The sequence below is a fragment of the Melanostigma gelatinosum genome (assembly GCF_949748355.1).
Source record: "Melanostigma gelatinosum genome assembly, chromosome: 24".
Taxonomy (NCBI): domain Eukaryota; kingdom Metazoa; phylum Chordata; class Actinopteri; order Perciformes; family Zoarcidae; genus Melanostigma; species Melanostigma gelatinosum.
Window position 1 is genome coordinate 10,140,646 of NC_136657.1, and position 13,589 is coordinate 10,154,234.

General features: G+C 47.0%; 2 protein-coding genes across 2 annotated transcripts; one reads left to right on the forward strand and one right to left on the reverse strand.

The window, feature by feature from the left end:
* Nucleotides 1–4,512: 4,512 nt before the first annotated feature.
* Nucleotides 4,513–7,945, forward strand: kynu (kynureninase; the record flags this gene model as incomplete). The annotated part of the gene is made up of 13 exons (XM_079296854.1): nt 4,513–4,684; nt 4,765–4,885; nt 4,969–5,051; nt 5,209–5,270; nt 5,378–5,449; nt 5,518–5,592; nt 5,708–5,854; nt 6,275–6,373; nt 6,450–6,523; nt 6,984–7,036; nt 7,206–7,291; nt 7,384–7,614; nt 7,826–7,945. The coding sequence occupies exons 1-13, from the start codon at nt 4,516–4,518 to the stop codon at nt 7,943–7,945; spliced, it is 1,392 nt and encodes a 463-aa protein (XP_079152980.1). The 5' UTR covers nt 4,513–4,515.
* Nucleotides 7,946–10,966: 3,021 nt separating this feature from the next.
* LOC306797287 (ADP-ribosylation factor-like protein 4C) lies at nt 10,967–11,551 on the reverse strand (the record flags this gene model as incomplete). Its single annotated transcript, XM_079296566.1, has 1 exon — nt 10,967–11,551. One exon carries the CDS (start codon nt 11,549–11,551, stop codon nt 10,967–10,969), a length of 585 nt encoding a protein of 194 aa, XP_079152692.1.
* Between the last annotated feature and the right edge of the window lie 2,038 nt (nt 11,552–13,589).

Consider the following 13,589-nt stretch of genomic DNA (forward strand, 5'->3'; position numbering starts at 1 on the left):
TATATATGGTCAACAGTAGTTTGCACGAAAGGGAAGCCTCAGAAATGGGGAACTAGCTCTCGTCTGTTAACACCGCAGGTATCGGTCTGATGGCAGAGTTACAGGACTTGTTGTGCTGATTCGGAACGTCGTCGTTAGTTTTATCGAAAGGTTGGTTCATGAGAACAATAATTAACTTGAGGCTGAAAACAGGTCAAAGGGTGTTTCCAGAGCAGAGGACTCACTCTGAGAGGAAGCGCATCTGCAAACAGTGAGTCCACCACATGCTGCTGCATGAAAGAATGACTGTTGAGTTGATTGTCGTGTTTGAGTAAAACGACATAATATTCTGCATATTTAGAGCAGAACCTGTTGTACTTTAAGGTCAACATAGTTTAAAGGTTTCTTTAATTCATTCAGGTGAACTCACAGATTGTAAAGACCTTTAAAAGTAAACTGATGTTCTATACAGAGTAGACTATTGTGAGCAGTGCTTTATAAAACAGTAATTATTGTGAGGAGTAGAGAAGTCTGGAGGGCAGATTGTGCTTTTAAGTCGAGTGACAGATCACAGCCAGAGGGAATACTGCTGTTTAAATAGATGCAAAACATTTAAAACTGAAGTTTTAAAGTAAATAAGTGAGGTTACATTTGACTTTTCTTCCCTCACAAACATGTTTGATACAGAATATGATGTACAATATGCTTCTTGAGTTCAGAAATGTTTCTTCATTCTGGAGACTATTGTAAGCAGTGCAAGCAGTCTACTCTCATGTTGGCGGCGCGAGCAGTCGCAGCGGCCCCTCGCGGTCCCGGAAAAACAGTGTTTTCGTCTTTTTCGTCTTTTTCGTCTAGTTTGTCTAGTCTGCCGCTGTGTTCGTCATGCCCGACGGACTTATATCGCAAAACACAACAATACAGCCGTGAGTTTCTTCTTGGAAAAAGTACAACTTTCTTCAACTTGGAAGCCAAACTCTCCGTGGATCTTAGCAGCTTGGGACTTCTCTGCTCCCCCCATTGTGTCAACCCCCACCCGGTAAGGAGACAGCGCAAGCGGTGCGAAAGGAAGCAAAAGCGGGGAAAGCGTGGAGGTATCCGGGCTAGGCTAGCGGCTAGCCCACACAAGCCGGCAATTCCAACATTACTCATGGCAAATGTCCGTTCACTGGACAACAAGATGGACAATATACGGCTACTCAGAACCAAGCGTGAGGTGAGGGACTGCTGTGTTTACGTGTTCACGGAAACATGGCTCCACCACAACATCCCGGACTCCGCTATTCAACTGGACAAGCTAACATGCTACCGAGCAGACAGAGACATAGTTAGCGTGGGAAAGTCCCGCGGCGGCGGTGTGTGTGTTTACATCAGTGATGCTTGGTGTCGAGACGCTATTGTTGTTAACCAACACTGTTCCCCGCTGGTGGAGTTTATGGTTTTAAAGTGCCGCCCTTTTTACCTGCCGAGGGAGTTTTCAGCCATTCTACTGGTGGCTGTTTATATACCTCCGAGCCCCAACAACAAGGACAGAGAGGAGGCACTCAGTGAACTTTACAGAGCCATCAGTGAGCAACAGACAGCACACCCAGACGGCATTCTCATCGTTGCTGGAGACTTCAACCATGCTAACCTAAAAACTGTTCTGCCTAAAATATACCAGCATGTTGATTTTCCAACCAGGGAAAACAACAAATTAGACCTAGTCTACACATCGATCAAGGGAGCGTACAAGGCGTCCCCCCTCCCCCACATTGGCCTCTCCGACCACCTCACGGTCTTGCTGAAACCGGCCTACAGAGCAAGGGTAAAGGTTACCAAACCGGTTTCAAAACAGGTACGGGTGTGGCCAGAGGACAGTACTGCTGCACTTCAGGACTGCTTTGGCACTACAGACTGGGACATGTTCAAGCAGGCAGCCACCTACAACCATCACATTAACATTCAAGAATACACAGAGACAGTCACAGGTTACATCACCAAGTGCATTGATGATGTAACTACCACCAGAGCCATCACCATCCGAGCCAACCAGAAGCCATGGCTGACAGGGGAGGTCCGCACACTGCTCAAGGCTCGCGACACCGCCTTCAGAGCTGGAGACCCAGCTGGGCTGGGAGCAGCCAGGGCTGACCTGTGCCGTGGCATCAGGAAAGCTAAACGACTGTACACCAGGAAAATCACAGGACATTTCAAAGACAGCAGGGACTCACGGAGCCTGTGGCAGGGCATTAGGACCATAACGGACTACAAACTACCGCCACAGACCTGTGACAGTCACACCTCCCTGCTTAACAACCTCAATGGCTTCTTTGCACGCTTCGAAGCACAGAACAACACACCTGCGCAGAAACCCCCCCCCCCCCACCGACGACCAGGCTCTGTGCCTGTCCCCAGCCAGTGTGAGGAGCACACTGCTGAGGATTAATACCCGCAAGGCTGCGGGACCTGACAACATTCCTGGTCGTGTGCTGAGGGACTGCGCAGAGGAGCTCACGGATGTCCTCACCGACATCTTTAACACCTCCCTGAGCCAGGCTGTTGTTCCCACGTGCTTCAAGGAAACCACCATCATTCCTGTGCCGAAGAAGTCATCTCCAGCCTGCTTCAACGACTACCGCCCCGTCGCATTGACTTCTACCATCATGAAGTGTTTCGAAAGGCTGGTCATGAAGCAGATCAAATCCACCCTTCCTCCCTCCCTGGACCCGTTTCAGTTTGCTTACCGAACTAAACGGTCCACAGAGGATGCAATCTCCTCCGCTCTACACCCAGCCCTCACACACCTGGACACTAAGAACTCCTACGTCAGAATGCTGTTCATAGATTTCAGCTCAGCATTCAATACAATCATCCCCCAGCAGCTTGTGTGTAAACTTACAGACCTGGGCCTCAGCCCCTCTCTCTGCAACTGGTTGTTGGACTTCCTCACAGAGAGACCACAAGCTGTTCGGGTCAACAACAACACTTCGAACACACTAACACTGAGTACGGGGGCCCCCCAAGGTTGTGTGCTCAGCCCCCTTCTCTTCACCCTGCTGACCCATGACTGTAAACCCAACTACAGCTCCAACCACATCGTGAAGTTCGCTGACGACACTACCGTGGTAGGTCTCATCAGCCACAACGATGAGACTAACTACAGGAAGGAAGTGAACCAGCTGGTCCATTGGTGCCAAAATAACAATCTCTTCCTCAATGTGGGGAAAACAAAGGAGATTGTTGTTGACTTCAGGAGAACCCACTCCCAACCCCCCCTCCCTCTGACCATCAATGGTGCTGCTGTGGAACAGGTGAGCAGCACCAAATTCCTGGGTGTGACAATCACAGATGACCTCACCTGGAACAGCAACACCACTGCACTGGCAAAGAAGGCCCAGCAACGCCTGTACTTCATCAGGAAGCTCAAGCGAGCAGGAGCCCCCCCCCCCATCATGCTCTCATTCTACCGAGGCGCCACTGAGAGCATCCTCAGCAGCTGCATCACGCTGTGGTTCGGAAGCTGCACCGCCTCCAACCGCAAGAGCCTGCAGCGCATTGTGAACTCTGCCCAGAGGATCATCGGAGTCTCACTCCCTACACTACAGGACATTTACAACACCCGCCTCACCCGCAAAGCGCTCGGCATTGCGGGTGACCCCACCCACCCCTCCAACAGCCTCTTCAGCCTCCTGCCTTCAGGGAGAAGGTTCCGCAGTCTCCGTTCGAGCTCTACCCGGCTGAGGAACAGCTTCTTCCACCAGGCGGTCAGGATGCTGAACTCTCTCCCTCCCTCTCTCCTCTCGCTCCCCCTCTCTCCCCCCCTGCCATCTCTGCCATCTCTCCCCTGACCTCTCTACCCTCCCCCTCACCCACCTTTCCCCACTGCCTCAAATGGAACATGCCAGGACATCTACTCCCCCTCACACCCTTCCCTCATCCAGCACCAGTCACTTTTATTCTCTGCTGCTACTTGTTAATCCTTTATCTAGGCCCTTATGTTCTTAACTTTATTCTATTTTATTCTATTATATGTTATATGTTCATGTCTATATTACACTGTGGGACTGCGAGAAACGGCATTTCGAATTTTCTGTATGCATAACACATGTGGAAACTTTGACAATAAAGTGAACTTTGAACTTTGAACTTTGAGAAGGTATTTTGGACCCTTGAACATTATCCTCCTGTTTGCTCTTTGTACACATTTACACATTACAGATAAAAACAACAGTGTTATGATGTGGTGTGTTCATTGACCCGAATGCAGACTCAGACAGCAGAGTTCTATTTCAAAACCACAATCATTTATTTCTCAGTATACTGAGGGAAATACAGCCGAGCTAGACACAAATCCTCACATAAAGAGAGAAATTAAATAGATTTAGATGACAATTGCAATCCTTTGAAGAAAGAAATGTCTTTGTGACTTACATTGTAAGGTTCAGATGTGAAATATAATCATATATTTGGGTAAATTTACAAAAATATACATTTTAAATATTGTTGTTATTGGTGTACTTCCCCTCTCTGCAGCCCAGCAGCCTCCGTCCCACAGTAATGGACCCGTTTGTTGGCTCCAATCCGAGAGAAACTCTGGAGCGAGTTGCAGCTTTGCTGGGCTGCAGCCCGACCTCCGCAGACGTGGCTGCGTACCTGGACAAAGCGGACGGCCTGAGGCATCTCCGGGAGGAGTTCCTGGTGCCCCGAATTGCAGATTTGCCTCATTGTGAGGAAAAAAACTAACATTAAAAGATACGAATGTTCAATATCTGAGATCAGTTTGGAAAACTACGTCTGATGTTTCAGCCGATCTCTCGCTGGTCGATGGCACCAAGGACTGCATCTACCTAGTGGGGAACTCGTTGGGGCTTCAGCCCAAAATGGCCCGGAAGTACCTGGAGGAGGAGCTGGAGAAGTGGGCCAAAACGTATGTCACGCCTCTTTATGTTTCACATTTTACCAACGAAGACGAATGTTGAGTGACCCACATGGAACAAACTCTTTCCATAGGGGTGCCCATGGTCACACAGGAGGCTCTCGGCCTTGGGCGTGGGCTGAAAACAACATCGAGGACCTCATGGCTGATGTTGTTGGTGAGGTTTACTGGTTCTGTGAAGCAGCTGTTGAGGTCACTGCACGTTCTGTTCAAACACACATGAACAAACCTGCAGTTAGGAAACAGCCTTTATTTCACTTCTTCATCAGCGTTCTCTTTTATTTCCACAATAAAACGTGAAATGTTTCTTACAGGAGCTAAAACGGAGGAGGTGGCGCTGATGAACGGGCTGACAGTTAACTTACATCTTCTCCTGGTAACGTTTGAGTCTAAAGGGAGGACAACAGGTTCATCGATCGACCTGCATCCACTGTGCACATTGAATCAAGTCCAATCTAACCGTCCTGTCACGTCCTTCTGCAGCTTTCCTTCTACAAACCCACAGCAGCTCGGCACAGAATCCTTCTAGAGGACAAGGCCTTCCCGTCAGACCACGTGAGTAGACCTGCAGACCTGTAGACCTGCAGACCTGAATGTTTCTCTGAACTTCTCTCAACCCTCAGTATGCTGTAGAGTCTCAGATCCGGCTGCGAGGGTTCGAGCCTCAGCAGAGCATGCTGCCGCTGTCCCCCAGACGGGTACAGTCACCGTCATCCAGAGCTTACGTCACACATTTTGGGGACAGAAAGTGCTTTCATGGTCCTATCTGCATGTGATCACTGAGGAGGATGGTGAAATGATGCTTCTGCTCAGGGAGAAGACTCTCTGAGAACCGAGGACATCCTGGAGGTGATCGAGAAGCAGGGCGACTCCATCGCTGTGGTGATGTTCAGCGGGGTCCAGTATTACACCGGCCAGCTCTTCGACATGGCCGCCATCACTGAGGCCGGCCAGAGGAAGGTAACAAACACCAAATCTATCCCCCTTTACTCAAGTACTTTGTCAGGTACTTGTACTTGAGTATTTCTATTTTGTTCTACTTTATACTGCACTACATCTCAGAGGGAAGCTTACTTTGCATTTAGTTACTTTGCAGAGTCAGATTATGGATGGAAAATATCCATAAATATGATATAATTACATATTAAGTTACCCGTTACAAGCTGCAACACAAAAGTGATGCACAGGTGGATGCATTACATACTTTAATGATACTTTCATGCTGATAATTAATAGAGTATTTCTACACTGCTGTGTTGTCACTTTCACTTGTTCATTTACATGTAAACACTGTTTTCTTTTGCTTGCAATGACTTGTTCTCGCTGTAATGTTTCGATCACACAGTGGGAACAACATGGCGGTCTCTTTCTGTCTGTCAGGGCTGTTATGTGGGCTTTGATTGCGCCCACGCTGTGGGGAACGCAGAGCTGAAGCTGCACGACTGGGGGGTGGACTTTGCCTGCTGGTGCTCCTATAAGGTCAGCAGACGGGACCTCTGTTACCGGGGGGGGGGGGACTGCACAGTGCATGTATCAGTGATGACTCTTCTCACAGTATGTAAACTCAGGCGCTGGAGGACTAGCCGGGGCGTTTATCCACGAGAAACACAAAGACACCATCAAGCCTGCGTGAGTCCTCGCAGCGTTTAAAGAGCTCAGTCAGCTGATTTCATTGTTAGAACAATACAATCATATTCAGGAACCAACTCAAACAAAAGCTGAGACTCAGGAATGTATATGGAATCATAGCAGTGCAAAAGAACGATAAAATAAACGTGCAAATATGAAGAGAAATGAATAATAGAATGAACTGAATCGGGCAACGAAGGAAATATATATGAAATCAAATACATTTGAGTAAATATACAGAGTACCCGACAGTATTTTCCTCTTTTTTATTCATTTATTGTTGCTGTATATACTTATGTATGTCTTCTTAAAGACATACATGAGCATACACACGAGTCAAATGTTAATCTTGTCTTGATGGAGATACTTTAACACTGAGAAGCGAGCAGTATAATGTCTCTAAATATAGAAATATGATTATTGATTATTTTACATCATTCACATCTTCTGCTTCCTGCAGGCTGCTGGGATGGTGGGGTCATGATCTGAAAACTCGCTTCCTGATGGATAACGGTGAAGGAACTCATATTTCTCATGTTTGTATGCGACACACAGCTGCACCCTGCGGTGCATCCATTCATACTCAGCACTACTCTGAATATTGATGACATATTTCCCCACAGTGTCTGTTCTTAAATGGCTCAAACACAAACTGTGACGTGTTTGTTCCGTGTGATCTCAGAGTTGGAGCTGCAGCTTGGAGTGAACGGCTTCAGACTGTCCAACCAGCCCATCCTGCTGGTCTGCCCCCTGCAGGCCAGTCTGGAGGTACTGCAGCGATCCCACATTTTCACCGCACGTCAATGACACGAACGTCAGATGAAATCGTCTTCTTGAGACGTGATTGAATATCTTTCCAGGTGTTTAAGATGACCAGTATGCAGGCGCTGCGCAGTAAGTCGCTCCTGTTGACGGGCTACCTGGAGTACCTGATCCAGCACCACTACACCGAGGACCCAACTCAGCCTCTCAAAGCTCACGTCCGCATCATCACGCCCTCTGACCCGCAGCAGAGAGGCTGTCAGCTCTCACTCTGCTTCTCCATCCCCATCAGAAAGGTCTACCAGGAGCTGGAGAAGAGGGGCGTCGCTGTGAGTGTCCAATAGCTTTTACTAGAGGAGTGTTGTGATGGAAGAACACCAAGAAAACCAACATCGCATCAGTCGGAACCTGAGATTAGAAGCAGTGCTGTGTGCCCTCGAGTTTATAAAACCTTTGTTTGATTCTTCAGCAACTACTAAAACAAAAGATATTGATCTTAAGCTGTTTATGAACTCTGTTGTTGTCTTTGGTGTTGTTCAGTGTGACATGAGGGAGCCCAGCGTGCTCAGGATCGCTCCGGTGCCGCTCTACAACTCCTTCAGCGACGTCCATCGCTTCATAGAATCACTGGGATCAGCTCTCACTGCCAGCAGCCGATGAACGCGGAGCAGATTCAACCCGCGCACACCTTGCTTCAGGGACAACGTGTGGAACCTTTCCAACAGTGGCTGCATTTGACTGTACGTTATCTCAGCCAGCACTGTGGAACAACGGCCTGTCCTGTTTCTGTGCATCTGTGGGAATTAAACTCCACCAATTAAAACAAAGTTTAAAAGTATTGACAGTAACTATGTATTTTGACTTCAGGAGGATGCTTCATGCAGGACCTCTACTTGAAGGTGGAGGAATGATAAGAGAGAAGAGCATCACAATCAGGGAAACACGTTCAACGTCACGACATGAATTCATACAAACGTTCAGTCACAGCTGATCACTTTGTTCATTTTCTGCTCCAACATTTTATCCTCCAGTTAATATTTAGAGTTTATGTAATAAGCGACAACATGGAAGTTTGAATTCCACTGAGAATGTATCGATAACAGATGATTTGACAAACATTCATTTGTTTGACCTGAATACTTTCCTCCTTTAGAAGTCTCATAACGTTCTAAGAACAAACATCTGCTGTGTGCGCGTCAGCTCTGTGGCAGTACCGGCAGGTCGTTTGTCACAATCCTGTTTCAAAGCGCCTGAAGCGCTCAAGTTCTAGGCCACCAGGACAGAACGCTGCAGAAGCTGCTCACTCGAAGTTTGGTTTTACTCAAATCACATCAGGTGAATATGTCACGAAAGCATCATATCCAATCACAGCCTCATCGGGAGCTCAGACCTGTTGGAGTGATTTGTGTAACAATAACTGACCTCGTGGCAACATTCAAATATCATGATCATATCTCGTGTCAGTCCATGAAGAGAAGAGAGCGTGCACATGTGTAGGACAACAGATCAAGTCTTACGTTACATTAAACGGAGGGAACCTGTTTGATGGAGTGAGAGAAGACTTCTGGCTACGTGATATTTTTATGATTGTTCGTGTCATTTGTAATTGTCGCTTTTGTCCAATCCTTAGAAACGTTTGCAGATAAGGGAGCAGTAATTACATAATAGTTCCATAACTGCACCTGAAATCACCTCAGGTTATTAATAAGCAGCTAACAATGAAGGAATCGAGTCGGAGGATTTCTGAAGCCCTTGATCGGCAGGTGAACGTGGAGGACAGACGTCAGACGCCAAAGAAGACAATCACACGTGCAGAAACTCAGACACACGTGTTGGAATAGTTTGCAGAATGGAAAATGTTGACGCAGATGTGTAGATACATTGGCAAATATGTTTGGAGCAGCACAACAGGTTCCAGCCCGTTGGTTTGTTTCACGACATCGTTGAAACAGGAAGACTCACTCATAACGCGTTCTCAACAACGCAGACAAACCGATGACCACAAAACTATTCATGTTGGCATTTAACAGAGAAAGAGAATCTCACTTTGTGCCGTCATGTGCAATGCACCACTTGACGTTCACTTGTTTGGCAGCCAATGATGGAACTATAACTTGGCACTGTCATTTACACATGTGTTGCTCCGTCATGACGCTGAAATGGATATTTGGTACACAAATAAAATAAACATCTACATTTCAATATAAAAGAGGAAACTAGCAGCAAGTCTGGCATATTTTGTTCGAGCCACTGGAAAGATTGTTCATGCTCTGTGTGTCCGGCAGCCGGACATTTGTACGCTCTGATTGGCTGCAGCAAATGCCGGTTTATGCAGCGATGAACTAACACATGGTGTCCACTGGCTACTTATTCAGCAACTAGTTGTTCGTTTTCATGGAAGAAACGTGGTGACGCTGCACCGAGGATAAAACCAACAGAGCCACATGTTCATAGATCCAAGGTGAGCAGTCAAAATCAGATCGACTGACTTCTGTAAGACACAAAACGAGCCGAGCTCAAGACCTCCACTATGGCTTCTGGAGGAGATCTCATCAAAGGAGGTTTCTCTGGGAGAGAAAGTGCAAAATCAGCAGAGAGTCCATTATTCCATCATCTTAGTCAGAGAATGTTGATGCCACACATTATTGCATCAAATGCAGCATTTTGCAAGGATGCACAATATGCATCGGGCCCATGATTTATATTGTTTCAATCATGAAATGATAGACAATAAATGTTCCCACTCTTAAAAGCTGGCTTGTGATCCGCCAACAAAGAAGAAGAAGAAGAAGAAGCTAAACATGGCGTCGCAGGTTTGGACTTTTTTCACAGTTTTCAGAGGAAGACAACGTGATTGCAACACAAATTTTTTTCTTATGTACTTTACAAGAAAAAAATGAACAATTGGAAGAGTCAGAAGTTGTTTTTGTCATGACAACAACAGTAAATGAGTTTTGGTTTGGTCAGAGCTATTTGGACGATTAAAACATCCATCTTTGCTCATTATCCTTCCTTACTCTCAGGTGTGCATGAACCTATTTTCAAAAGACGAAAGCCTGAAATTATCGGTAGAAGCAGGCAATTATCAGTATCGGCTGAAAAAAATCCATATCGGTGCATCCTACACTTTGTGTTAGCGTATTAACTTGTGCTAAAACGTAGAAGTTAACTGAAGTTAAAGTGAGAAAGTAAAAACAAAGTCATGGCTGTAATCTCGGCCTCGTCTCAACTCAATGGCTTGCAGGTTTACACGTTGGCCTCGGAGCGTCAGGGACGGTTGTAACAATGGAGGAGAGCTTTGTCTTCTCAGGGGAATCGTCTTTGGTGTAACACCATCTCACAGACTCAGTGCAGCACGAACAGTCTGGCATGTGTGTGCACAGCACAACACGGCAGCAGCAGTATGAAACAGTCCTATTAATAATCACACTCACAGAGACACAACCTGCCTGTTGGGAGGGTTAAAACTGCTGAACAAGGCAAAGCATCACGATATTTTCCCAGATGTTTGAGATTATTATGATTGTTTTATGAGACTCCTATTATGATTATCTTCTCTGTCTTCGTGTCCCTTCATAACATTCAGCTAGCATCACTATAAATCTGTCATACATGGAGATCAATAATGCTATTTATGCCTTAAACTGCTATATAATTCTAGATTTCTAAGGAATATCTGCATCACTGCCTCTTCTTCTTCTGCTTCAGTGACTTCCTCCTCTTCACTATCATCTCATACAGCTTGTCCATGCCCTCATCCAGCCCCTCTCCTATGATGGCGCAGGCCGGCTGGACGTGGTACGAGGTGGAGGGGCTCAGCTCGGACAGAGCCAGCTGCCGCTCTATCTCCCCGACATCCAGCGCGCGGGGCAGGTCCTGCTTGTTGGCGATAACCAGCAGAGGGGTCCCCTGGTTCTCCGAGAAGCGGGTGATCTTGTGCAGTTCGGTGCGCGCCTCCTCCAGCCTCTCCGCGTCCACGGAGTCCACCACGTACACGATGCCGTCCGTGCAGCGACTGTAGGGCTTCCACAGGGGCCGCAGCTTCTCCTGGCCCCCGACGTCCCAGAAGTGGCAGCTGATACCCCTGGAGGCCCCCGCTCCGCCCAGCCGGATCCTCTCCGTGTTGAAGCCGATGGTGGGCACCGTGTTGACGAACTCGTTGAATTTCAGCCGGTATAGCACGGTGGTTTTGCCCGCAGAGTCCAAGCCCAGCATGACTATGTGCAAGGACTGGAAGGCACCCAAATTGGTCAAACTGTTCCCCATGTTGCAGCCTTGGAGCTGTATACGCACTCCCACAGGCGAGATGCTTAAATGTCCCAGGAGCGATCCATGGCGCGTAATTCAACTGAGAGTCAAGAGACGCCTGATCCGCCCCGCTCCTACTCAGCGAGTGTGGAGGGCGCAGCCCCGCATTGCGCGGCGGCACTCCGGCAGCCAGACAAGCCGCAGCATCCCTGGACTTACTCCTACAGCAGCAGTCGTCCGCAAACAGTCAAATCATCACACAGCGGCGCATTCCTCGCGCCCGCCGCTTTTTCCAAATGCGCAAATTACGCGTGGCCAAATGTCATATCATGTCTCTCCATCGCCCCCCACCAAGTGCGTAGCAGCTGTCTGCATGTAGTAACACGAGTGATGGTGTGTGACGCGTGGATCAACCTCTAAATGATGCCATGAGACGACGCGTCAAGTTCAGGCAGAGGAATACAAAATAAGACTTCCGTTTAAGCCTAAACAAATAAAAGCCTCTCCTGTTCTGATCGGACTTCTATCCAGTAAAACCGCGTGATGCATCCCGGTGAGGCCGAGGATGGTTTTATTTTGAAGAGTTTTCATTCGTGTTTTGGTTTTTGTGTTTCCTCTGCGCACTGGCTGCACGAGCTGCTGAAACTGTGACACCTCGCGAGGAAATATGACAACTCCGTGTCTTTACACATCAACAGCAGGCTGCAGAGAGAGATAGTAACACTTGTGTCCGTGACAAAGTCAGGAAGCCATGTGTGCGAAAACGTAACATTTTGCACATCTGGGCAGATTTAAAATATATAATATATTTATGATATTTACTGTTAACCCAGCTCTCCAGGTTCATCTGAACTACAGGGAACTGTAGCTGTTCATGTTTAGTTACTTTCAGAATGGTTTTGCAAATATAATTTCAAAATTACAAGGCATGTTTGCATAAGAAAAAAAGGCAAACATTCATGCAAATAATGCAGCAAAAACATCCATCATCATCCTTTAACAACCGCCACTAGATGGCAGCACAATGTTGCATGACAACAAACTAAACCTTAAAGTTCAGACTTTCAAGACAATTTTGTGAAAGCAATAAAACATGCGAGTTCAGCACCTGCTGCTCTGAAGCGTTCTCGTCCAGGTCTCTGAGGATGGAGGCTGCAGATCATAAACCTCTCCAAGGCCGGAGAAATGACATTAACTGGACCTTTACGTGACTTAACACACGCACACACAGGTGTTTCCTTCTGTGGCTGATTAGACTTCCGCTCATGACTTTGTGGGCGTGGTCAGACCGGGCTTGATCGACAGCTCCCTGACTCACCTGTTACCTCTGCTGCATCGGCAACCAACAGGTGTTATGTATATGAATCTTTATTGTAGATTGTTTGTTGCTTTTACGGTAAGAAATCAGCACACTAACCGTTTTATGTGTGACCACATTAAACTCAACAATTAAATTCAGGAAACAGCTGAATCTTTTTACAAAAATGCATGAGATAGATTTTCATTCCCACTGCGAGCTAATTCTCAGTTTTCTTTTGTGCATTGCATTGTGGGAGGACAGTAACCATCAACAGCGTGCTGAAGTAATCTTTTTTAGATTTGACACACAAAATGTCACGCTGATCTAATGCCACACCAGGAAACACGACGCATTAGGATCCAAATGAGGAGAACTAACTGTACTCCCACTGAAAAGATGGCTGCACAGACATGTTCATAATTGTGAGCTGCTGCACACAGTGTGAGATGCTTTAAAACAGCAGCTTGTTTTATTCCCTTGTAGTGTCATGTTGTAAAGATAAATACTGAGTTTGGAGACGTATCCAGGAGACGAGCAGGAATGTGGAGGGTGAGTCATCGTGGAAAGGTGGTCCGTCCTCCGAGGGTGAATAATTCTCTGCTTTAATTAAAGCGTGTGTGTGTGTGTGTGTGTGTGTGTGTGTGTGTGTGTGTTTGTCTGGGAAAGAGATGCATTGGAGTGCGTTCATGTGTGGCGTTTCCATGTTTACACGAAGGAACCTTCTGAACTCAGCATCTTTGCAGCATTTGTCACCGA